General features: G+C 50.4%; 1 protein-coding gene across 7 annotated transcripts in view; it reads right to left on the bottom strand.

The window, feature by feature from the left end:
• The window catches only part of stxbp4 (syntaxin binding protein 4), a 184824-nt gene that overhangs the window by 128822 nt on the left and 28894 nt on the right, over positions 1–27108 (bottom strand). For 5 of the 7 annotated variants that reach the window (XM_080209276.1, XM_080209277.1, XM_080209278.1 and 2 more), the window contains exons 6-8: positions 10055–10140; positions 6562–6691; positions 4810–4942 (exon numbers count right to left, since the gene is read on the bottom strand). In XM_080209276.1, the coding sequence (XP_080065402.1) occupies positions 4810–4942; positions 6562–6691; positions 10055–10140 (349 nt within the window). Of the gene's footprint in view, positions 1–4809; positions 4943–6561; positions 6692–10054; positions 10141–21086; positions 21112–21765; positions 21860–27108 lie in introns of those variants that run through there. The other 2 variants (XM_080209279.1, XM_080209280.1) reach the window with 2 other exon arrangements.

Here is a 27108-nt window from a genome sequence, read left to right as displayed (position 1 = left end):
ACAGTGCGGCGCTCCCTCAGCACTGACCCTCTGACAGTGCGGCGCTCCCTCAGCACTGACCCTCTGACAGTGCGGCACTCCCTCAGCACTGACCCTCTGACAGTGCGGCACTCCCTCAGCACTGACCCTCTGACAGTGCGGCACTCCCTCAGCACTGACCCTCTGACAGTGCGGCGCTCCCTCAGCACTGACCCTCTGACAGTGCGGCGCTCCCTCAGCACTGACCCTCTGACAGTGCGGCACTCCCTCAGCACTGACCCTCTGACAGTGCGGCACTCCCTCAGCACTGACCCTCTGACAGTGCGGCACTCCCTCAGCACTGACCCTCTGACAGTGCGGCACTCCCTCAGCACTGACCCTCTGACAGTGCGGCACTCCCTCAGCACTGACCCTCTGACAGTGCGGCACTCCCTCAGCACTGACCCTCTGACAGTGCGGCGCTCCCTCAGCACTGACCCTCTGACAGTGCGGCGCTCCCTCAGCACTGACCCTCTGACAGTGCGGCACTCCCTCAGCACTGACCCTCTGACAGTGCGGCACTCCCTCAGCACTGACCCTCTGACAGTGCGGCGCTCCCTCAGCACTGACCCTCTAAGAATGCGGCACTCCCTCAGCACTGACCCTCTGACAGTGCGGCACTCCCTCAGCACTGACCCTCTGACAGTGCGGCGCTCCCTCAGCACTGACCCTCTGACAGTGCGGCACTCCCTCAGCACTGACCCTCTGACAGTGCGGCACTCCCTCAGCACTGACCCTCTGACAGTGCGGCGCTCCCTCAGCACTGACCCTCTAAGAATGCGGCACTCCCTCAGTACTGACCCTCTGACAGTGCGGCACTCCCTCAGCACTGACCCTCTGGCAGTGCGGCACTCCATCAGCACTGACCCTCTGACAGTGCGGCGCTCCCTCAGTACTGACCCTCTGACAGTGCGGCGCTCACTCAGCACTGACCCCCTGACAGTGCGGCGCTCCCTCAGCACTGACCCTCTGACAGTGCGGCACTCCCTCAGCACTGACCCCCTGACAGTGCGGCACTCCCTCAGCACTGACCCTCTGACAGTGCGGCACTCCCTCAGCACTGACCCTCTGACAGTGCGGCACTCCCTCAGCACTGACCCTCTGACAGTGCGGCACTCCCTCAGCACTGACCCTCTGACAGTGCGGCACTCCCTCAGCACTGACCCTCTGACAGTGCGGCACTCCCTCAGCACTGACCCTCTGACAGTGCGGCGCTCCCTCAGCACTGACCCTCTGACAGTGCGGCACTCCCTCAGCACTGACCCTCTGACAGTGCGGCACTCCCTCAGCACTGACCCTCTGACAGTGCGGCGCTCCCTCAGCACTGACCCTCTAAGAATGCGGCGCTCCCTCAGTACTGACCCTCTGACAGTGCGGCACTCCCTCAGCACTGACCCTCTGACAGTGCGGCACTCCCTCAGTACTGACCCTCTGACAGTGCGGCGCTCCCTCAGCACTGACCCTCTGACAGTGCGGCGCTCCCTCAGCACTGACCCTCTGACAGTGCGGCACTCCCTCAGTACTGACCCTCTGACAGTGCATCACTCCCTCAGCACTGACCCTCTAAGAGGGCGGCACTCCCTCAGCACTGACCCTCTGACAGTGCGGCGCTCCCTCAGCACTGACCCTCTGACAGTGCGGCACTCCCTCAGTACTGACCCTCTGACAGTGCATCACTCCCTCAGCACTGACCCTCTAAGAGTGCGGCACTCCCTCAGCACTGACCCTCTGACAGTGCGGCACTCCCTCAGCACTGACCCTCTGACAGTGCGGCACTCCCTCAGCACTGACCGTCTGACAGTGCGGCACTCCCTCAGCACTGACCCTCTGACAGTGCGGCACTCCCTCAGCACTGACCCTCTGACAGTGCGGCACTCCCTCAGTACTGACCCTCTGACAGTGCGGCGCTCCCTCAGCACTGACCCTCTGACAGTGCGGCGCTCCCTCAGCACTGACCCTCTGACAGTGCGGCACTCCCTCAGTACTGACCCTCTGACAGTGCATCACTCCCTCAGCACTGACCCTCTAAGAGTGCGGCACTCCCTCAGCACTGACCCTCTGACAGTGCGGCGCTCCCTCAGCACTGACCCTCTGACAGTGCGGCACTCCCTCAGTACTGACCCTCTGACAGTGCATCACTCCCTCAGCACTGACCCTCTAAGAGTGCGGCACTCCCTCAGCACTGACCCTCTGACAGTGCGGCACTCCCTCAGCACTGACCCTCTGACAGTGCGGCACTCCCTCAGCACTGACCCTCTGACAGTGCGGCACTCCCTCAGCACTGACCCTCTGACAGTGCGGCGCTCCCTCAGTACTGACCCTCTGACAGTGCGGCACTCCCTCAGCACTGACCCTCTGACAGTGCGGCACTCCCTCAGTACTGACCCTCTGACAGTGCGGCGCTCCCTCAGCACTGACCCTCTGACAGTGCGGCGCTCCCTCAGCACTGACCCTCTGACAGTGCGGCACTCCCTCAGTACTGACCCTCTGACAGTGCATCACTCCCTCAGCACTGACCCTCTAAGAGTGCGGCACTCCCTCAGTACTGACCCTCTGACAGTGCGGCGCTCCCTCAGCACTGACCCTCTGACAGTGCGGCACTCCCTCAGTACTGACCCTCTGACAGTGCATCACTCCCTCAGCACTGACCCTCTAAGAGTGCGGCACTCCCTCAGTACTGACCCTCTGACAGTGCGGCGCTCCCTCAGCACTGACCCTCTGACAGTGCGGCACTCCCTCAGTACTGACCCTCTGACAGTGCATCACTCCCTCAGCACTGACCCTCTAAGAGTGCGGCGCTCCCTCAGCACTGACCCTCTGACAGTGCGGCACTCCCTCAGCACTGACCCTCTGACAGTGCATCACTCCCTCAGCACTGACCCCCTGACAGTGCGGCACTCCCTCAGCACTGACCCCCTGACAGTGCGGCACTCCCTCAGTACTGACCCTCTGACAGTGCGGCACTCCCTCAGCACTGACCCCCTGACAGTGCGGCACTCCCTCAGCACTGACCCTCTGACAGTGCGGCACTCCCTCAGCACTGACCCTCTGACAGTGCGGCGCCTCCCTCAGCACTGACCCTCTGACAGTGCGGCGCTCCCTCAGCACTGACCCTCTGACAGTGCGGCGCTCCCTCAGCACTGACCCTCTGACAGTGCGGCACTCCCTCAGCACTGACCCTCTGACAGTGCGGCGCTCCCTCAGTACTGACCCTCTGACAGTGCGGCACTCCCTCAGCACTGACCCTCTGACAGTGCGGCACTCCCTCAGTACTGACCCTCTGACAGTGCGGCGCTCCCTCAGCACCGACCCTCTGACAGTGCGGCGCTCCCTCAGTACTGACCCTCTGACAGTGCATCACTCCCTCAGCACTGACCCTCTGACAGTGCGGCACTCCCTCAGCACTGACCCTCTGACAGTGCGGCACTCCCTCAGCTCTGAGCCTCTGACAGTGCGGCACTCCCTCAGCACTCACCCTCTGACAGTGCGGCGCTCCCTCAGCACTGACCCCCTGACAGTGCGGCACTCCCTCAGCACTGACCCTCTGACAGTGTGGCACTCCCTCAGCACTGACCCTCTGACAGTGCGGCACTCCCTCAGCACTGACCCTCTGACAGTGCGGCACTCCCTCAGCACTGACCCTCTGACAGTGCGGCACTCCCTCAGCACTGACCCTCTGACAGTGCGGCACTCCCTCAGCACTGACCCTCTGACAGTGCGGCACTCCCTCAGCACTGACCCTCTGACAGTGTGGCACTCCCTCAGCACTGACCCTCTGACAGTGCGGCACTCCTTCAGCACTGACCCTCTGACAGTGTGGCACTCCCTCAGCACTGACCCTCTGACAGTGCGGCACTCCCTCAGCACTGACCCTCTGACAGTGCGGCACTCCCTCAGCACTGACCCTCTGACAGTGTGGCACTCCCTCAGCACTGACCCTCTGACAGTGTGGCACTCCCTCAGCACTGACCCTCTGACAGTGCATCACTCCCTCAGCACTGACCCTCTGACAGTGCGGCACTCCCTCAGCACTGACCCTCTGACAGTGTGGCACTCCCTCAGCACTGACCCTCTGACAGTGTGGCACTCCCTCAGCACTGACCCTCTGACAGTGCGGCACTCCCTCAGCACTGACCCTCTGACAGTGCGGCACTCCCTCACCACTGACCCTCTGACAGTGCGGCACTCCCTCAGCACTGACCCTCTGACAGTGCGGCGCTCCCTCAGCACTGACCCTCTGACAGTGCGGCACTCCCTCAGCACTGACCCTCTGACAGTGCGGCACTCCCTCAGCACTGACCCTCTGACAGTGTGGCACTCCCTCAGCACTGACCCTCTGACAGTGCGGCACTCCTCCACTCATGACGTCTTGCCGATTTTGGACGCTCTACCATTGGTCGCTGTGTCATCAGCTCCCAAAGCGCTGAGCTCTGGAATTCCCTATCTCTCTCTCTCTAAGATGCTCCTTGAAGCTATTCTGTGACCAGATGTTTGACCAGCTGCTCTAGTGGATCCTTATAGTGTCAGAAAGTTTGCTTGACAGTGTCCTGTGAAAAATCTTGGGACATGGGAAATGTTAACGGTGCTATATAAATGCAATGTGTTGTTATTCTGGAATGTCTCGGGAGATAGTTGCTGGTCTTCTCGGCCAAGCTCAATTTGAACACTGGTGGAAATGAACAGAAAGAGCCAGAAACAGCACGCCCGCTTCCTGTTCACACACATGCACCCACTGCTGTGTGGGAGTGAGCATCCCACGCTCCGTATTGGATTACGCTCCCGCGCACTCACCTTATGGCAGTCTCCTCCTGGTATCACTTCCTGGACACACACCATTGGCCCCTCGGGCTTGTTGGTGCCACCCATGATGTTTAAGCCCAGGCTGGTCACTTTGGGAATGGTGATGACCTGAATCGGGGAGTTGCTGAACGAGGAAGAGAAACCACACTGGGAGTTAGTAACCAAGCCTGTGTTAGCACCCAGAGATCCACTCACACTGTCGGCATCTTTTAAGACTTGAATAGCAGGTTAGGTGTAAAGACTCACATTCTAGTCAGTGATCTGTGAACTGTCTGTGCTGTTATATGCTCTGTCTGAGGCCAGACTCTCCATTCACCTGATGAAGGGGCTAACCTCGAAAGCTTGTGAGTTTACTATCAAATAAATCGGTTGGACTTAAACCTGGTGTTGTGAGACTTCTTACTGTGTTAACAGCCATTCCCAACACTCTGCATCCCAATGCCTTGGATCCCACTGAATGAAGGATAATAGCAGTTCTTTGACTAAATCATAGAATCCCTATAGTGCAGGAGGCCATTCTGCCCATTGAGTCTGCACCGACAACACTCCCACCCACCCAGGCCCTATCCCTGTCGCCCCACATATTTACCCTGGTTAGCACTGCTGCCTCACAGAGCCAAGGACCCGGGTTCAATTCCCGGCTTGGGTCACTGTCTGTGTGGAGTTTGCACGTTCTCCCTGTGTCTGTGTGGGTTTCCTCCAGATGCTCCGGTTTCCTCCCACAGTCTGAAAGACGTGCTGGTTTGGGTGCATTGGCCGTGCTAAATTCTCCCTCAGTGTTACCCGAACAGGTGCCGGAGCGTGGCGATTAGGGGATTTTCACAGTAACTTCATTGCAGTGTTAATGTAAGCCCTACTTACGAAACTAATACATAAACTTTAACTTAACTGGTTCCCCCTAACACTGAGGGGAAATTTAGCATGGCCAATCCATCCAATCTGTATATCTTTGGACTGAAAATCCAGACATTAATCCAGAGAATGACACAGGATGTTGCTGTGACTGGGCGTGAGTCTTCTTGCACAGGAAGTAGTTCAGAGAAAACACAGCAGGCTGATTCTGGAGCGGAGTGAGTTGTCCGGTTTGTTGAGGGACAGTCGAACCAATACGGCTTCCTGGTCTGAGTTAAAAGTGCATCTGAAGCACTCCTCGGGAAAACAGCAAATAGCACGTTGGCACAGTGGTTAGCACTGCTGCCTCACAGTGCCAGGGACCCGGGTTCGATTCCCGGCTCAGGTCGCTGTCTGTGTGGCGTCTGCACATTCTCCCAGTCTCTGTGTGGGTTTCCTCCGGGTTCTCCAGTTTTCTCCCACAGTCTGAAAGACGTGCTGGTTTGGATGCATTGGCTGTGCTAAATTCTCCCTCAGTGTTACCCGAACAGGTGCCAGAGCGTGGCGACTAGGGGAATTTCACAGTAACTTCATTGCAGTGTTAATGTAAGCCTACTTTTGACCAACGAGTAAACTTGAAAAATAGCACAGCACCACCTGCGGTGCTCAGAGGGAGCCGTGCAGTTTTACAGAGGGATAGGGGCTGGAATTCTCCCATCCCGCACACCGCTGGAATTTTAGCGGGTGGATTGCGGAGAATGTGAGATCCTGTTGACGGTCAGGAAGGGAATTCCAGCTTTTGGATCAGTGATACTGGAGAATTCCGCCCGGGATGTCTGATCCTCTGATTCCCAAGGGGAAACGGGAGCTCCCCCCAGCTCCGAGCCCACTCAGTGCCGAGGAGACGGTTACCTGACAGTTATTGCGGGAGAGGTTACCGAGCTGACTCCGCTGTTGTTAGCGACAATATCCTTGGGGCTTAACAGCTGTGGACTCAGGGAGCTGGATGAAGATGTGGATGAGACGCTCTCCAGATGTTTACCTGAGTATGACAGTGAGGATGTCATTTAAAGACTTTTGAAGATTGAAAACCTAAGTTTTGTTAATTATTCTGCACCTACCTTCGCCTCACTGCCTGTTTGTAAACACCTCCCTCAGCTTCACTACCTGCACGGCCTACAAACCTTTCACCCCTGAAGCTCAAAACACACACGCTGCTCTCACTCTGTACCAAAGCACACACACCCTCCTCTCTCCCCGTACCAAAGCACACACACCCTCCTCTCTCCCTGTACCAAAGCACACACACCCTCCTCTCTCCCTGTACCAAAACACACACACCCTCCTCTCTCCCTGTACCAAAACACACACACCCTCCTCTCTCCCTGTACCAAAGCACACACACCCTCCTCTCTCCCTGTACCAAAACACACACACCCTCCTCTCTCCCTGTACCAAAACACACACACCCTCCTCTCTCCCTGTACCAAAACACACACACCCTCCTCTCACTCTGTACCAAAGAACATAAGAACATAAGAAATAGGAGCAGGAGTAGGCCATCTAGCCCTTCGAGCCTGCCCCGCCATTCAATAAGATCATGGCTGATCTGAAGTGGATCAGTTCCACTTTCCCGCTTTCTCCCCGTAACCCTTAATTCCCTTGTCTATCAGAAACCTATCTACCCGTGATTTAAATATATTTAGCGAGGTAGCCTCCACCACTTCAACGGGCAGAGAATTCCAGAGATTCACCACCCTTTGAGTGAAGAAGTTCCTCCTCAACTCTGATCTAAACTGCCCCCCTCCTTATCTTGAGGCTGTGCCCTCTAGTCCTGCTGTCCTTTCTAAGTGGGAAGAATCTCTCTACCTCTACCCTATTCATCCCCTTCATTATCTTATACGTCTCTATAAGATCCCCCCTCATCCTTCTAAACTCCAACGAGTACAGACCCAGTCTATTTAGTCTCTCTTCATAGGCTAACCCCCTCATCTCCGGTATCAGCCTAGTGAACCTCCTCTGCACTCCCTCCAAGGCCAAAATATCCTTGCGCAAGTGCGGCGACCAAAACTGCACACAGTACTCTAGCTGCAGCCTCACCAGTGCTCTGTACAGTTGCAGCAAGACCTCCCTACTTTTATATTCAATCCCCCTCGCTATAAAGGCCAACATCCCATTCGCCTTCTTGATCACCTGCTGCACCTGCAGACTGGGTTTTTGCGACTCATGCACAAGGACCCCCAGGTCCCTCTGCACCGTAGCATGCTGCAGCTTTTCACCCTTTAAATAATAATCCCTCCTACTATTATTTCTGCCAAAGTGGATAGCCTCACACTTGCTAACATTGTACTCCATCTCCCAGGTCCTCGCCCACTCACTCAGCCTATCCAGATCCCTCTGCAGACTTTCCACACCCTCCACGCAATTTGCCTTTCCACTCATCTTTGTGTCATCAGCAAATTTCGTCACCCTACACTCAGCCCCCTCCTCCAGATCATCTATATAAATGGTAAATAGCTGAGGCCCCAGCACCGATCCCTGCGGCACTCTAGTCACCAACCGCCAATCAGAATAGTACCCATTGATACCAACTCTCTGCTTCCTATTAGACAGCCAATCCTCTATCCACGCTAACACCTTACCCCCAACTCCATGTCCCCTAACCTTCTGTAGCAACCTTTTATGAGGCACTTTATCAAATGTCTTTTGGAAATCTAAAAACACCACATCCACCGGTTCCCCTCTGTCTACCGCACTAGTCACATCCTCATAGAAATCCAATAAATTCGTCAAACACAACTTCCCCTTAATGAATCCGTGCTGCATCTGCTCAATCAAACCATTCTTTTCTAGGTGCCTCGCTATTTCTTCTTTGATGACGGATTCTAGCATTTTTCCAACTACAGACGTTAAGCTAACCGGCCTATAATTCCCTGCCTTTTGTCTGCTACGTTTTTTAAACAGCAGCTTAACATTAGCCGTTTTCCAATCTTCTGGCACTTCCCCGGAGTCCAGCGAATTTTGGTAAATAATTATTAAGGCATCCACTATCACCTCTGCCATTTCTTTCAGAACCCTGAGACGCATTCCATCCGGTCCTGGGGACTTGTCCACCTTCAGTCCCATTAGTCACACACACCCTGCTCTCACTGTGTACCAAAGCACACATACCCTCCTCTCACTCTGAACCAAAGCGCACACACGCTGCTCTGACTAGGGTTTTTTGACATGCTGGAAATCAGCGCATAGCTGATTATCTTATGGACATCTCTAGGTCCATATGATTAGGCCCGGGATTGAATTCTCCGGACCCCCTAGCGTCTCCCATCTCCCCAAGGAGTGGTTATCCCCAGTGGGGTTTATTCTTACTCTCCACTAACACTGAACAGTCGGCCTGACCCCGCTGGAGAGAAAAAAGCCATTGAGGCCTCTCCAGGAAGTCAGAGGTGAAGACGCTGTCCCTTAGGCAGTGCCAGCCTGACACCATGGCACTGCTCAAGGGGCAAACTGGGCACCAGGTGGTGCCAAAGAGCGGAGCCTTGGGGGCAGGGCCTATTGGAGGGGACGAAAAGTGGGGGAGGGAGGAAATGAGGTCGATAGGGGCTGGCCATCTGAGTGGATGGGTTGGGGCCGTCGAGGAGGGGGAGATCGGGACTGGCGGGGTCGGGGCGGGGGAGAAAGATCGGGTCTGTCCTAGGGGTTGGAGGTCGGGTCTGTCTTGGCGGGGGGCGTCGGGACTGTTGGGGGGGACGTCGGTGAGACTGGGGCTGGCTGGGGGCGGGGAGGGGTTCATAGGGGCTGGCCCGAGGAGGACTGGGAGGCCAGCAATCGGGGGTTGAAGGGCTGGCCAGTGATCTGGAGGTGCTGACAGATCGGCGCATGTGCAGTGGCGCTCTCAGTGCAATGCTGCCGGCCTCTCCCGCAGGAAGAGGTCCACCATTCCCTCCCCCCACCACCCCCCAGCTTTCCAGAGTGAATCCCGTTAGAGCTCTTTGTGATGGACCGTGGGAGAGTCATTCTGGAAATCACACTAAAAAAAGGCGGGATTTACTCCCATTTTCCCGCATCTTGGGAACTTAGAATGTTTTGGGAGAATCCCAATCGACATTACATGGTACGTGCAGACGGCTCTAGAAGATTAGAGTATGCCGGAGTATACTAGCTCCTTCTATACAATCCCAATCACAGTCTCCAGTTCCAGTTGCTTCTGTAGCTAAGCATTTATCTGGTTTCCTTCCCTGCTCCCTATATTTAACACTCTCTCCTGCACTGGACGTCAGTTGAATCTTTTCAATTCTCCCCCCCGTTCCATCAAGATACTTCATGGGGCTTTCATCAAGGGGGCTTTCGATCTAAGACGGTCTAATCTTTTGCAGCCCCTGTGAGCCAGGCCTGTGACTCTCACCTGCAGCATGGGGAGTGGGAGAACTGCGTGCAGATCCAGCGTTACTGTGAGAGCCGTACTTCTCCATCAGTTCAGCAAACTCATTCCTGAAAGGACAAAACAACATTTAGAACTGAAACTATCTGCTGAATTTCCCACACCATCCTGTCCAGAAATCCAAACATCTTCTCAGTTATAATTTTGTCTCGCACCAACACTATTCTGACCTGAGAGGACAGAACGAGATTTTGCATCGTTTGTTAATGATCCCACTCTCAAATCACCCCCTGGCAATTCTGCCGACATTTACCCAAACTGCTAATGGGTTCTGACAAAAGGTCACCGACCCAAAACACTGGGCGAGATTCTTTGGCCAGGAAATCCCGCCCGCAAGAGTGATCAGAGAATTTCAGTCGTTAACTCTGTTTCTCTCTCCATAGCACAGTAGCGGCATGGTGGCACAGTGGTTAGCACTGCTGCCTCACAGCGCCAGGGACCTGGGTTCAATTCCTGGCTTGGGTCACTGTCTGTGTGGGGTTTGCACGTTCTCCCCGTGTCTGTGTGGGTTCCCTCCGGTTGCTCCGGTTTCCTCCCACAGTCCAAAGAGGCGCAGGTTAGGTGGACTGACCATGCTAAATTAACCCCTTAGAGTCAGGGGGACTAGCTGGGGTAAATACATGGAGTTATGGGGATAGGGCCTGGGTGGGATTATGGCCAGTGCAGACTTGATGGGCCGAATGGTTTCCTTTTGCACTGTAGGGATTCTATGATTCAGAGCAGAACATTTCCAACAATTTCTGCTTTGACGGTACCTAGTTTCCTTGTACAATCCCAGCTCATGAGTAGCAACAGGTCACCCCCCGCCCCGCCCCCATGGTGACCATTAGAGCCTGACACCACCCACCCGGGCAGTTCACAGCAGTTGTTGCCGGGATAGCATCGACGAGTAGGTAACGAGGTTGAACCTTTCCCTTCTCTGCTTGGAGTCATTATGGGGGCTCAGCCTCCGCTCGAGGTACGAGCAGGAACTGAATCCACCATGCCTTTTGTACAGGACATTGGTGAGGACACAGCTAGTGTATTGTGTGTAGATTTGGTCTCCTTATCTGAGGAAGGATGTCCTTGCTATAGAGGGAGCACAGTGAAGGTTTACCAGGCTGATTCCTGGGATGGCAGGTCTGTCATTTGAGGAGAGACTAAGTTGGTTAGGATTATATTCACTGGAGTTTAGAAGAGGGGATCTCATAGAAACTTATAAAATTCTAACAGGGTTAAACAGGGTAGATTCAGAAAGAATGTTCCCCATGGCGGGGGAGCTCAGAACTAGGGGACATAGATTGATAAGGGGTCAATCTTTTAGAACTGAGGTGAGGAGCAATTTCTTCACCCAGAGAGCGGTGAATGTGTGGAATTCACTCCCTCAGAAAGTAGTTGAGGCCAAAACGCTGTCTGATTTCAAGAAGAAGTTAAATTTAGCTCTTGAGGCTAAAGGGATCGAGGGATATTGAGTTCGATGATCAGCCATGATCAAAATGAATGGAGCAGCAGACTCGAAGGGCCGAGTGGCCTCCTCCGGCTTCTAGTTGCCGTGTTTGTGTATTTTCGGGGTGAGTACCACCCCCGTGTATTTATAATGCCTGGCTGGCTGGTTGATGTGACGTGTTTAGCTTGTTGGCGGAGAAGGTGAGCACGCTCTCCGCTTCTCGTTTTCAGCTCATGCTTCTGGCGAACGGTGAATTTACAACGAAACACACAAGCTGTGGCAAGGGTCCCCAAACAACACCCCCTCCACCCTCCCCTGCCAAGATTAACAGCCGGAAATAAAGATTAATAAACAAAACACAAAGCCTGTAGGTCATGTCAAAGCCGAGTACAAAATACATCTGAAGAATGAAGCAGAATATAAAGACAAATGCTGGGCTGTCTCCCCACCCACCAAACCTCCCCAGCACTGCCCCCCCCCATCCCCCTTATCCCCTAAGGAAACAACCACTCCTTGCTACTCCCCCATTGCTCTGACTGTGGAAATATGCAAAATCCTGCGGATTTGGAAACCTGTAATGAGAACTGAGGATACTGGAAAATCTCAGCAGATGTGACGACATCAGGAGGGAGAGAGGAGAGAGTTAGCATTTCGACTCTTTCTGGATCTTCATCAGAACTGAGGAGAGGGGCAAATGCATTAACATCATAGAGGTTTACAGCATGGAAACAGACCCTCCGGCCCAACTTGTCCATGCGCCCAGTTAGAAATTAAACCATACTGTGAGAGATTACAAAATGATGTGATTTAACCCACCAAGTAATGAGCATTTGATGCTTAATTTGAAATTCAATGATTTGATTTGATTTATTATTGTCATATATATTAAAATACAGTGAAAAGTATTGTTTCTTGGGCGCTATACAGACAAAACCTACCGCTTATGGAGAAGGAAATGAGGGACTGCAGAATGTACTGTCACAGTCATAGCTAGGGCATAGAGAAAGATCAACTTAATGCGAGGTAGGTCCGTTCAGAAGTCTGACAGCAGCAGGGAAGAAGCTGTTGTTGAGTTGGTTGGTACGTGACCTCAGAAATTTGTATTTTTTTCTCCGACGGAAGAAGGTGGAAGAGAGAATGTCCGGGGTGCGTGGGGACCCTTAATTATGCTGGCTGCTTTGCCGAGGCAGCAGGAAGTGTAGGCAGAGTCAATGGATGGGAGGCAGGTTTGTGTGATGGATTGGGCTACATTCATGACTTTTTGTAGTTTGTTGCAGTCTTGAGCAGAACAGGAGCTATACCAAGCTGTGACACAAATCGAAAGAATGCTTTCTATTGTGCATCTGAAAAGGTTGGTGAGAATTGCAGCTGACATGCCAAATTTCCTTAGCCTTCTATGAAAGTAGAGGCATTGATGGGCTTTCTTAACTATAGTGTCGGCCTGGGGGGACCAGGACAGGTTGTTGGTGATCTGGACACCAAAAAACTTAAAGCTTTTGACCATTTCTACTTCATCCCCATTGATGTAGACAGGGGCATGTTCATAGAAATCGCAGAAACCCTTCAGTGCAGAAGGAGGCTATTTGGCCTATCAAGTCTGCACTGACAACAATCGCACCTCAGGCCTTATCCTTACACATTTACCCCGCAAATCCCGCTAACCTACACATCCCAGGACACTAAGGGACAATTTAGCATGGCCAATCAACCTAACCTGCACATCTACAGACTGTGGAAAGTAATTGGAGCATACAGAGGAAACCCATGCTGACATGGGAAGAACGTGCAATGTGAATGTGCAGTGACCCAAGCTGAGAATCGAATCCAGGTTCCTGGAGCTGTGAGGCAGCAATGCTCAACACTATGCCACTGTGCCACCCTGTTCTCCCCTATGCTGTCTGAAGTCGATGACAATCTCTTTCGTTTTGCTGACACTTAGGGAGAGATTTTTGTTGCCGCACCAGTTCTCCAGATGCTGTATCTCATTCCTGTACTCTGTCTCGTTGTTGTTTGAGATCCGACCCACTACAATAGTGTCATAGAATCACAGAATCCTGACAGTGTAGAAGGAGGCCATTCGGCCCATCAAATCTGCACTGACCAGAATCTCACCCAGGCCCTATCTCTGTAACCCATCATATTTACCCAACAAATCCCCAGACACAAGGTTTAATTTAGCATGGCCAATCAACCTAACCCGCATTTCTTTGGACATCAGTCATCCAGGAAACTTAAAAATTGAGCTGGAGAGAATTTGGCCGCACAATCAGAGGTGTATAGGGGGTATAGCAGTATAGGTGTATAAGGAGTTCAGTAATATAGGTGGATAAGGAGCAGAGTGGTACAGGTGTATAAGGAATATAGTAGTATAGTTATATTAGGAGTATAGTTGTAAGGTGGACAAGGAGTATAGAATTATAGGTGGATAAGGAGTATAGTAGGACAGGTGGATGAGGTGTTTCTGGCCTTCAGTAAAGTTTCCTCAGCTATTCCACTTGCTTCCTCTCAGAAAGTATTTCCCAAGTGAACGATTGGCAGTTCCTGCACTGACTACAGGAGAATAAATACAAAGACACAACTCCAGTTCTGTTGGAGATGAGTGGGAAATGAGTTCAGAACTTGTGAGATTTTTTTTCAGCCTCAGTTCGAGCTCTGTGTTGCAGTCCACTTTCAGAGATCAAGAGGGTGTTCCCGGTTTCCAGTCATAACTCCTGCCCCTCTTTTCCTTCTTCAAAGCGAAATACCGCCTGTTTCTTGTGGAGTTTAATTAGGAATTGGTAATTAAATAAAGCGCTCATAGAGTCATAGAGATTTACAGCATGAAAACAGACCCTTCATCCCAATTTGTCCATGCTGCCCAGTTTTTAACCCCAAAGCTCGTCTCAATTGCCTGCATCTGCCCCATATTCCTTTGTACCCATCTGACTCATATAACTGTCTAAATGCTTTTCAAAAGACAAAATTGTACCCGCCTCTACGACTATCTCTGGCAGCTCATTCCAGACACTCACCACCCTCTGTGTGAAAAATTGCCCCTCCAGACACTTGTAACTCTCCCCTCTTACCTTAAACCTAAGCCCTCTAGTTTTAGACTCCTCTACCTTTGGGAAAAGATATTGACTACCTAGTTGATATATGCCCGTCATTATTTTATAGACCTCTATAAGACTTATAGACCTCTATAAGCATTTATTGCCCATCCCTTGTTGCCCTTGAGAAGGTGGTGGTGAGCTGCCTCCTTGAACTGCTGCAGTCCCTGAAGTATAGGTACACACACAGTGCTGTTATTGATGAAGCAACCATTGGAACATCTAACTCCTGGAGAGATGGCTCCACAGATAGGAGAGGCTGGATTTAGTAGACACGTAGATTTGGGTTCATGTAAATCCCAAAATAATAAATGTTTTACTGATCATCAGCTCACTGGTCACCAATGACAAGTTCTGGTCACCCTATTATAGAAAGGATATTTTTAAACTAAAAGGAGTGCAGAAAAGATTTACTCGGATGCTACCGAGACTTGGTGGATTGAGTTGTAAGGGGAGGCTGGATAGACTGGGACTTTTTTCCCTGGAGCGTAGAAGGCTGAAGGGTGATCTTGTAGCGGTTTATAAAATAATGAGGGACACAGATCAGCTAGATAGTCAATATCTTTTCCCAAAGGTAGAGGAATCTAGAGGGCAGAGGTTTAAGGTGAGAGGGGAGAGATACAAAAGGGTCCAGAGGGGCAATTTTTCACACAGAGGGTGGTGAGAGTCTTGAACAAGCTGCAGGAGGTAGTACTAGATGCAGGTACAATTTTGTCTTTTAAAAAGCATTTAGATAGTTACATGGGTAAAATGGGTATAGAGGGATATGGGCCAAATGCAGGCAATTGGGACTGGCTTCAGGGTTTAAAAAAGGGCAGCATGGACAAGTTGGGCCGAAAGGAGAACAGTTTCCATGCTGTAAACCTCTGACTCCATGACCTTCATGATGAGGGAAACTGAAATGGCTAATTCTGGTGACTGGGGACAGCGACTGGAATCAGCGCTTAAGGACAGCCACATTACTTTCACTGGGAACCACTGTTAACTCTGGTAGCATTTCCAATGACACTGATAGTTTAACAGCACGCCCTTATCATTGATGTTTCGGAGAGTGTATACACACGATTTTTATATTCTTTAGCTCCATCGTTTGATTAAATGAAAAGTAACTGAAAATTATTGGCGCAGAAATGAAGTTTTAAACAAAAAATACAGGTCTGATGCTGAAAATTGCTGGTTAATTTTTGCTGGTTAAATCAGGATGGATTATCATAACTCGGAATTGTTGCACTCGAGGATTTTGATTTGATTTGATTTATTATTGTTGCATGTATTCACAGTGAAATGTATTGTTTCTTGCGCACTGTATAGACAGAGCATAGAGAAGGAAAGGAGAGAGTGCAGAATGTAGTGTTACAGTCATAGCTAGGGTGTAGAGAAAGGTCAACTTAATATAAAATAGGTCCATTCAAAAGTCTGATGGCAGCAGGGAAGAAGCTGTTCTTCAGTAGGTTTTGTTAACACAAGGGGCGGGATTCTTTGGCCACGCTCTCCCCAAAACCGGAAAGTCTGGCTGGAGAGCAATGGACCTTTGCGTGGTCTGCCCCCCTCCCCCCGCACCCCCCACCCACTACGATTCCTGTGGCGGGCAGGATGGGAAAATTCCCTCCAAGGTGTTTTACAGATGTTGTTTTCTGTAAGTTCTTGGTGGTCTTGTTACTCTTCTCATCCCGTGTGACCTCCCCTCCCCACATGACTTAAGTTTTGCTGTTTGGGTTCTGATGTAATGATGAGTGTTTTACCCCGATGTGTACACGGTTTGCTATATCTGAAAAAAATAATCAGTAAATGCTGGAAATACTCGGGTCTGGCAGCGTCTACGATCAAGGAAACAGTTAGCGGATAATAAATGGAGGTTATCGGGGTCTTGCCCTCTGGCTGGAGATCCAGAGAGAGTGTGGCACTGCCTCTTTGAAGGGGGCTTGAGTTCCGAGTTTGCTCGTCTCGTGTGGCAATATTTTCAATATTTCGTTCAGACAAAAGATAAGCTTAGATTTCAACAAGGCAATTATCCAAACAGCCACATTTTTACAAGTTGAAGAAGTTCTGATCAGTTTGTGTAACTTCTTGGATCCGGCCTTTGGGCACAGGGGAGGGGGGTGCGGGGGTGGAAGCTGGCCTCAGGACCCCACTCACTGTGAATCCGTCACTGTTAGCAGCGATGTGAAAGGGAAGAGCCAAACGCGTATGTCTCTCCTGTTCGTGCACAGGCTCTCCTTCTGCAAGTTTCTCAGCTGTACTCCCTGCGGCTACAGATGGAAACTGGATCCCTCGCAGCCTCAGGGGAACCCGGAGGAGGTTTGACCCTTGGACATGCAACGTGCAGGCACACCGACATGTGGACATGCTCTGGCACACATGAAGCGAACTCCCAACTATGGACGAATAGCTCCACTGCCTTGTGGAGAACCTGGGAGTGTTGAATATTAACGGAATAAACCCTGGAAAAACCTCTGGAATGCAGCTCAAAGCTGCTCAGTGTGATCTCGCGCTGTGGCACTATGATGGGTAGGATCAGTGACGACGGGACAACATTGACACCCTGAGGTTCAGAGCGAGTTCAGACGGGGTTTTTCTCTGGCTCCAACACTCTCTGGTGTACTCTCCTCTCTGCTGGTCTCATTTTGTTTTCAGGTCACCTACCTGAAGGCGGTGCCTACGTACACGTCAGAGTTGACAGAAAGCTGTTCAGCTTTGCTCACCTGAGCACAAAGACAAAACAATGCCTTTATGGGGAGGCAATGGCCTTGTGGTATTATCACTGGACTATTAATCCAGAAACTCAGCTAATGTTCTGGGGAGCCAGCTTCAAGTCCCACCACATTTGAATTCAATAAAAATTATTGGGGATTAAGAATCTATTGATGACCATGAAACCACTGTCGATTGTCGGAAAATCTTACCTGGCTCACTAATGCCCTTTTAGGGAAGGAAATCTGCCATCCTTGCCCAGTCTGGCCTACATGTGACCCCAGACCCACATCAATGTGGTTGACCGTCCTCCAAGGACAACTAGGGATGGGCAATAAATGTTGGCTGGCCATCAATGTCCATGTCCCACAAATGAATAAAAAAAAGTCCTCATCAGGAACTGATCTCTGCTGATGATGCCACCCTAGCAAACCAGACTGAGGAACAGCAGCAAATGGACAGAATCTCTGCTGTCTGTAAAGAGTTTAGTTTGACCATCAGAAAGACATATGTCATGGTCTAAAACATTGCCATACCGTTACTTATCAGCATTGATAATGTGACAATCCTGGAGGTTGTTGGTAGCTGTACATATCTATGCTCCACAATTACCAGCAATCTGCCACTTGATGTTGAAATCAATACACACACATCACCAAAGCTGCAAGTGTTCAGTCCAAGCTGAGTAACAGAGGGTGGAACAGGGACCTGACAGAGAACAGCAAGCTGCGAGTCTGCCAAGTCTGAATCCTCCTCTGCAGTGGCGAGACCCAGACAATTGGGTCCAGAGGGGCAATTTTTTCACACAGAGGGTGGGGAGTGTCTGGAACAAGCTACCAGAGGCAGTAGTAGAGGTGGGTACAATTTTGTCTTTTAAAAAGCATTTAGATGGGTGTAGGGGGATATGGGCAAAATGCAGGCAACTGGGACTAGCTTTGTGGTTAAAAACATGGACAGCTTGGACAAGTTGGGATGAAGGGCCTGTTTCGATGCTGTAAACCTCTATGACCCCATGCTAGGCAGGAGGAAAGGGTGAGCAGTTTCCATCTTCACCATCTCAGAAGTATGTTTGACATCTCTCAGCAAGACAAGATCACCATCTCAGGGCCTGGAAGCCTGCTAATTCCGGCAGAACCTTCTGACCCCACTGTCCTCTGTAGCTGAAGCCTCAGAGACTGCCATTGCCAGAGACAGGACTCTTGAACTGCACTTGACAATGTTTAACACAGAGCTCAATATCAAGGCACAAACCATCATCTTAAAGGACAGAAGGTTGCCACTTATTTACCAAGTTAACTGGGGAACTGCCTTTGCGTGGTCATGCTAACATCACCAGCCAGGATTGGTGGCTGAGAGGGTTTAGAGTTAATATGCTTTGGATAGATTTATAAAGCTATTTCATAAAAGCACACAAACCATCAGTTTAATTTCCCTTCACGTTTTATTCTCCACTTCCCACTTTAATCCCATAAATCAAGAAATAATCCAACAACAGGAAAACGATGAGTAAAGTAAATGGCTGCAGAGTAAAGGCAACATTTTCTCCAGTTTCAAACCACAGGTTAACATGATCATGGGACAGGCAAAATTAAAACCCAAGGACAGCTGGGATAGTGACTTAGTATAAAATGTTTCAAACTCCTTCTCAATCACTCCATTGTCCATAATCCCAATGGATCAAACCCCTTCCCATTCATTCCCATTGTCCACAATCCCAATGATCAAACCCCCTTCCCATTCACTTCCACTGTACACCATCCAGGACAAAGCAGCCCCGCTCGATAGACACCACATCTAGAAACATCCACTCCCTCCACCACCAATGCTCAGTCGCAGCAGTGTGTACTATCTACAAGACGCATTGCAGCAATTCACCAAAGATTCTTAGACAGCACCTTCCAAACCCACGATCACTTCCGTTTAGGACAAAGGCAGCAGATATATGGGTACACCACTACCTGCAAGTTCCTCTCCAAGCCACTCATCATCCTAATTTTGAAAAATATCACTGTTCCTTTGCAGTGGCTGGGTGAAAATTCTGGAATTCCCTCCCTAACGACATTGTGGGTCAACGCACAGCACGTGGACTGCAGCGATTCAAGAAGACAGCTCACCACAACCTTCTCAAGGGCAACTAGGGATGGGCAGTGAATGCTGGTCAACCAGCGATGCCCATGTCCCACAAATTTCTTCTGGGTAATCCAGTTTCTTCCAAAGTCTGAAGGACGTGCTGGTTAGGTGCATTGGCCATGCTAAATTCTCCCTCAATGTACCCTAACTGGTGCCTAAGTGTGGCAACTAGGGGATATTCACAGTAACTTCATTGCAGTATTAATGTAAGCCTACTTGTGACATTAATAAATAAACTTTAAACCATGCTGCACCTGTCCTGGGAGTGTTTGATGGGGGGACAGTGTAGAGGGAGCTTTACTCTGTATCTAACCCCGTGCTGTACCTGTCCTGGGAGTGTTTGATGGGGGGACAGTGTAGAGGGAGCTTTACTCTGTATCTAACGCCGTGCTGTACCTGTGCTGGGAGTGTTTGATGGGGGGACAGTGTAGAGGGAGCTTTACTCTGTATCTAACCCCGTGCTGTACCTGTCCTGGGAGTGTTTGATGGGGGAACAGTGTAGAGGGAGCTTTACTCTGTATCTAACCCCGTGCTGTACCTGTCCTGGGAGTGTTTGATGTGGACAGTGTAGAGGGAGCTTTACTCTGTATCTAACCCCGTGCTGTACCTGTCCTGGGAGTGTTTGATGGGGACAGTGTAGAGGGAGCTTTACTCTGTATCTAACCCTGTGCTGTACCTGTCCTGGGAGTGTTTGATGGGGACAGTGTAGAGGGAGCTTTACTCTGTATCTAACCCCGTGCTGTACCTGTCCTGGGAGTGTTTGATGTGGACAGTGTAGAGGGAGCTTTACTCTGTATCTAACCCCGTGCTGTACCTGTCCTCGGAGTGTTTGATGTGGACAGTGTAGAGGGAGCTTTACTCTGTATCTAACCCCGTGCTGTACCTGTCCTGGGAGTGTTTGATGGGGGTACAGTGTAGAGGGAGCTTTACTCTGTATCTAACCCCGTGCTGTACCTGTCCTGGGAGTGTTTGATGTGGACAGTGTAGAGGGAGCTTTACTCTGTATCTAACCCCGTGCTGTACCTGTCCTGGGAGTGTTTGATGTGGACAGTGTAGAGGGAGCTTTACTCTGTATCTAACCCCGTGCTGTACCTGTCCTGGGAGTGTTTGATGTGGACAGTGTAGAGGGAGCTTTACTCTGTATCTAACCCCGTGCTGTACCTGTCCTGGGAGTGTTTGATGTGGACAGTGTAGAGGGAGCTTTACTCTGTATCTAACCCCGTGCTGTACCTGTCCTGGGAGTGTTTGATGGGGGTACAGTGTAGAGGGAGCTTTACTCTGTATCTAACCCCGTGCTGTACCTGTCCTGGGAGTGTTTGATGTGGATAACAATACAGAAAAAGTGAAGCACGCCAATTGCTTGAAACACTCAACAATTAGCCTCAGTGAAGTGGAATAGAGGGCAGGACTTTTTGGATGTCAGGGTTTCCTGGCCCCCCACAAAGTTGGCGGGGTGTGTCCCACTGTCAGTGTCACACCCCTGTTGTCACCGAAAGCTCTGTAGAGTATAAACTGACTGGAGACAGGAGCTGATTGACCTGCAAACCAGCAGCCTCAGGCACGCCAGCTGGAACAGCAGCCAGTGCTGAGGAAGGGTGAGCCCTTGCAGTTACAGTAGGTAGGCTGCAGATTAATAAGACCTGTTCACTCCCTTACTCACCATCAGTAAAATCCGCCATGTCAGGATATAATCTCCTCCCCCCCCACCCCACCTCCCTCCCCTCCCCCACCTCCCTCCCCTCCCCCACCTCGTTCCCCTCCCCCACCTCGTTCCCCTCCCCCACCTCGTTCCCCTCCCCCACCTCGTTCCCCTCCCCCACCTCGTTCCCAAGCTTTGCAGGCTGGGAAAGTTCTCCCTTCGGGTAAAACTGGTTTGGGTGTGACTCTTACTTTGTCAGCTCTTCCCACAGATACCAACTGAGCTGCTCGGAGTTTCCAGTTTTTGTATGAATTATGCTAAAGTAAAGTTTATTTGTCATAAGTAAGGCTTACACTAACACTGCAATGAAGTTATTGTGAAATTCCCCTAGTCAGTACACTCCAGCGCTGTTCAGGTCAGTGCACCTAAGCAGCATATCTTTCAGAGTGTGGGACGAAACCAGAGCACCTGGAAGAAACCCATACAGACACGGGGAGAACATGCAGACTTCGCATAGACAGAGACCCGAGCTGGGAATGGAACCCAGGTCTCTGGCACTGTGAAGCAGCAGTGCTAACCACTGTGCTACCGTGCTGCGCAGAACCCTTTGGAACATTAACATACAGAGGGATCTGGGCGTGCAGGGTCCACAGTTCCCTAAAACTGGCAAAGTGACTAAGAAAGAATACGGCAGGCTTACCTTCATCAGCCGGGGTATTGAGTTCAAGAGTTGGGAAATCATGTTGCAGCTATATAAAATCTTGGTTAGGCCGCATTTAGAGCATTGCGTGCAGTTCTGATCACCGCAGTACCAGAAGGGAGTGGAAGCTTTGGAGAGAGTGCGAAGAAGGTTCACCAGAATGTTGCCTGGTCTCGAGGGTGTTGACTATGAGGAGAGAATTGTTTTCATTGGAAAGAAAGAGACTGAGGGGAAACTTGATAGAGGTCTACAAAATTATGAGAGGCGTAAACAGGATGGATAGTCAGAGGCTTTTTCCCAGGGTGGAAGCGTCAGTTACAAGAGGGCAGAGGTTCAAGGTGAGAGGGGGTAAGTTTAAGGGAGACGTGTGGGGGAAGTTTTTCACACAGAGAGTGGTGGGTGCCTGGAACGCGCTGCCAGAGGAAGTAGGCACAGTAACAACATTTAAGAGCAGCTGAATGGGTTCATGAATAGGGAGGGAATAGAGGGATACGGACAGAGAAAAGGCAGAAGGTTTTAATTTAGTTCGGGCATCATGATTGGCACAGGTTGGAGGGTCGAAGGGCCTGTTCCTGTGCTGTATTTTTCTTTGTTTGGAACACAGTAACCAGGTTTGGAGATGACCCAGGAAATTCCAATTTATGATACCAGTCTGTGAGCACGGTCAGCAGAGAAACTTGTTTGTACTGATTTAGGCACCTGACCACTCATGTAAACTCATGTTTTTGATAGGATTAAAGGGGATTCACTGTCACACTGTATTCCTATCATGATGTGGAGGTGCCGGCGTCGGACTGGGCTTACTGTCCCAAGATGTAAGTAAGGTGTCTCACAACACCGGATTAAAGTCCAACAGATTTATTTGGTATCATGAGCTTTCGGATTGCTGTTCCTTCCTCAAGTGATGAAGGGGCGGCACTCCGAAAGCTGGCGCTACCAAATAAACCTGTTGGACTTTAACCTGGTTTTGTGAGACTTCTTACTGTGTATTCCTCTCACGCTTTCCATTAGAACCAGAACTGGTTAAAGACGCCCCGGGGGTTAATGAATTTGATGATAATTTGATTCAATTAGAGTTTAATCAAAGGCACCACGCTACTCAATAGCAACAACAACTTTCATTTATATAGCAAATTTAGCCAAGTAAAAAATATCCCCAAGGTGTTTCACAGAATCACTGTTAAACACAGTACACTCCAAACCACATGAATAGGTACCAGGCAGTGTATGAAACCTGAGACAAGAGATAAGTTGTAAAGAGTATCCTAAAAGGAGAGAGACATAGACAGAGTAAGGGAGGGAATTCCAGAGCTTGGGATAGTTAGGGACACAATTGGTAACGTTCGAACAATGGAATTCGGGATTGTGTGTGAGGCTAAAATTGACAGAAGAGCAGAGGTCTCAGAGGGTAAACGCGGACACTTTTTGGTCAATGGGACCAGTGTCCTTAAACTGCCTTTTAATCCCATTTCTCGATCTGCAGCAGGAGATAAATCAGCCTCTCAGCTATTAGGGATCAGCATTCACATAAGCCAATCGAGATGTTTGGCATGATTAAGCTTAGGAATGTGCTCCTGCAGTTGATCAGTGTTTGGCCAGGGGATGTCAGGGTCCAGCCTGGAAACTGAGGATACCGTTCCCTGCGCTACACCTGCCGGCTGTATTGGTGTCAATATTGTAAATGACACAAGGTGGGAAGGCAAGCGGTGAGGATGACACAAAGACCGGAATTTTACCCCCCTCTGCCCCTGCCCCCGGCCACAGGAATCGGAGTGGGCGAGGGGCAGATAATGGAAAGGTCCATTAACCTCAGGCCAACTTCTCATTGACCTTCCTTTCTCGAAAGAAAGATATACTGGCAGCGGGGGTTAGTCCAGAGAAGGTTCACAAGGTTGGTTCTGGTGTGGAGGGATTTTCTTATTAGGAGAGATTGAGAAGGATGGGTCTGTACTCATTGTGTATGTGTGTTTATGAACATGTGTGTGTGTGTGTGTGTGTGTATGAGTATGTGTGTGCACGCGCACGTGTGTGTGTCAATGTGTGTGTATGAGAGAGTATGTGTGTACGTGTGTGTGTGTGTGTGTGTGTGTCAATGTGTGTGTGTGTTTGTGTGTCAGTTTTTCAACCATCACGCAAACCAGCCTCCCATCCATTGACACTGTCTACACTTCCTGCTGCCTCGGCAAATCATCCAGCATAATTAAGGACCCCACGCACCCCGGACATTCTCTCTTCTGCCTTCTTCTTTCGGGAAAAAGATACAAAAGTCGGAGGTCATGTACCAGCCGACTCAGGAGCAGCTTCTTCCTTGCTGCTGTCAGATTTTTGAATGGACTTACCTTTCATTAAGTTGATTTCTCTCTACACCCTAGCTATGACTGTAACACTACATTCTGCACTCTCTCATCTCCTTCTATACAAATGCTATGCTTTGTCTATATACCGTGCAAGAAACAACACCTTCCACCTTGTGTGTGTGTGTGTGTCTGTGTGTGAGAGTGTGAGTGAGTGCGTGTGTGTGACAGAGTGCATGTGAGTGAGAGAGAGAGAGTGTGTGTGTGTGTGTGTGTGTGTGTGTGCGCGCGCGCGCGTGTGGGTGGGTGAGTGAGAGTGTGTGTGTGTGTGTCTGTGAGTGAGTGTGTGTGAGTGAGTGAGTGAGTGAGTGAGTGAGTGAGTGAGTGAGTGAGTGAGTGAGTGTCTGTATGTGTGTGTGAGAGTGCATGTGAGTGAGAGTGTGTGTGGGTGTGTCTGTGAGTGAGTGTGTGTGTGTGTGAGAGTGCATGTGAGTGAGTGTGTGTGTGTGTGTGTGAGAGTGCATGTGAGTGAGTGTGTGTGTGTGTGTGTCTGTGAGTGAGTGTGTGTGTGTGAGAGTGCATGTGAGTGAGAGTGAGTGAGTGTGTCTGTGAGTGAGTGTGTGTGTGTGTGTGTGTGAGTGTATGTGAGTGAGTGTGTGAGTGAGTGTGTGTGTGTGCGTGAGTGAGTGTGTGTACATGTGTGTGTGTGGGTGAGTGAGTATGTGTACATGTGTGTGGGTGGGTGAGTGAGTATGTGTACATGTGTGTGGGTGGGTGAGTGAGTATGTGTACATGTGTGTGTCCCAGTTGCGGGCAGGAGGAGGGTGGGTGATTGGGGATTGGATGGGGTGCAGTGAGGAAGGGCGGCGAGGCTGTAGTGGGATCACGAGCAGGCCAGTGTTTCAAAGGCAGAACCAGGTGCTGCCAATAAAGGGGCAGTGAGTGGGTTCATACAGGAGGCCTGGAGACAGCAGAAACAAAACATTAACCTGATGAAGGGGACTGATAAGATAAACAGTGTTCAAACAGAGAAATAACAGTGACAGTACAGAGCTGGGGACCTGAGGTGTGCTGCAGAGTTGGATTAGGTTTGCTGCAGCCTTTCTGCTTATTAAACACAATTAAACAGCTTTTAGAGCACAGGCACAGGCCATTCGGCTCAACAGATGCATGTTGATGCCCATGCAAGTCTTGTCCCTTCATCCCATCGAATCGCAGAATCTCTACAGTGCAGAAGGAGGCTATTTGGCCCATCAAGCCTGCATAGGCTTTCCAACAGAGCAACTTACCCAGGACTACCCCGTAACCCACCAAGATGGGAATCGAACCTGGTTCCTTGGCGCTGTGAGGCAGCCATGTGTCACCGTGTCGCCACCGTGATGGACCTCACTGAGCAGAACGCACTTTCAGCTCCTGGCTGGGGTGTGTTAAATAAAATTGGAACCTCTCGGCGATGCCTGTGTAGTACACAGATACACAGCCCAGCTAGCTGGCAGGGGTAGATGGGGAACAATTCACTCGTCTCTGAATCAGAAGGTTCAAGTTCCACTCCTGAGATTTGAGCACAATAAAGTCAGCAGCCATTCCCAATGCAGTACCCAGGGAATGCTGCATTGTCACAGGTACTGTCTTTCTATGCGAAGATCCCGTAGAACTATTTGAAAGAATAACATAGGAATTCCCGATGACTGGGTCTATATTTATCCCTTAACCATCATCGTAAAGTAAAGAAAAAGACCTGGAATCTGAAATATCATAGAAACCCTACAGTGCAGAAGGAGGCCATTCGGCCCAACAAGCCTGCACTGACAACACCCAGGTCATGTTCTCATAACCCCACATATTCACCCTGCTAAATTTACCCTGACAATCAACCTAACCTGCACATCTCTGGAGTGTGGGAGGAAACCAGGGCACCTGGAGGAAACCCACACAGACACAGGGAGAACATGCAGGCTCAGCACAGACAGCCACCCAAGCTGTAACTGAACTCGGGTTCCAGGTGCCGTGAGGCAGCTGCGCTAACCAGTATGCTACTGTGCTGCCCTGGTTCAGGTCACGAGGCTGAACTTTGTTCCTGTCCTCAGAGAGAGACTGCCAGCCAGCTGGTGTGCTGAGAGTTTCCAGCAGCTTCTGTTGCGCTTTCCCATTTCCAGCAGGCAAGGTATTATCTAGCAGTTTATCTAATCACTTTAGTAGGATATATATTTGTTCGCTGCTCCTGATTAGATTGTGCTCAACTCGATGATTAAACAAGTTGTGGGACAGAGATTTGCAGACGGGCTATTTTTATCCAGAGTTTACAGAAATCCTCATCCTGATTTAATCCAGTCTAACACACCCAAACGAAAAGGTTACTGTTTTGTTAAGATCGAGCGGGACTCCAGTAATAATGGAAGGTTTCATTGGTACAGGATGAAAACGGTATCGCAGGTGACTGGAAATTCAGCACCAGTACGTACGAGGACCTTTCTGTGGCTGTAGATCGGCCAAACACTGATGGATTTGGCAGCTCACTTGGTTGATGAAAATTCCAGGTGGAACTGGTCAGGCCTTGGTTACCAAATGACTCTCTGGACCAACTGGATGCCAGCCTATTTAAAAACTCATTTATGGGATGTAGGTGTTGCTGGCTAGACCAGTATCCATTGTCCATCCCTAATTACCCTTAAGCTGCCATCCTGAATCACTGCACTCCATGTCACGTAGGTACACCCACAGTGCTGTTAGGAAGGGAGTTCCAGGACTGTGATCCAGCGGCAGCGAAGGAAGAGACTCTCTCTATCGGAGAGTCGGTGCAGACTCAGTGAACTGAATGGCCCTTTTCTGCACGGTAGGTATTCTAGGATTCTATAAATTGTGCATTTGTATAGCGCCCCTCAGAATCTCAAGACAATCCAAAGAGATTTACAGCCAATGTGGTACTTTCAAAGTATAGTTACTGTTGCAGGGTATACAATGCAGCAGCCAATTTGTGCAGAGCAAGATCCCATGAACAGTACTATGATAATGGCCAGATAATCTGATTTTAGTGGGATTATCTGAGGGA

Source organism: Carcharhinus amblyrhynchos, chromosome 21 (genome assembly GCF_965287045.1).
Source record: "Carcharhinus amblyrhynchos chromosome 21, sCarAmb.v2.hapA, whole genome shotgun sequence".
In the NCBI taxonomy this organism is placed as follows: domain Eukaryota; kingdom Metazoa; phylum Chordata; class Chondrichthyes; order Carcharhiniformes; family Carcharhinidae; genus Carcharhinus; species Carcharhinus amblyrhynchos.
The sequence above is the reverse complement of the archived record's forward strand: the minus strand, read 5'-3'. Positions and strand labels throughout refer to the sequence as shown.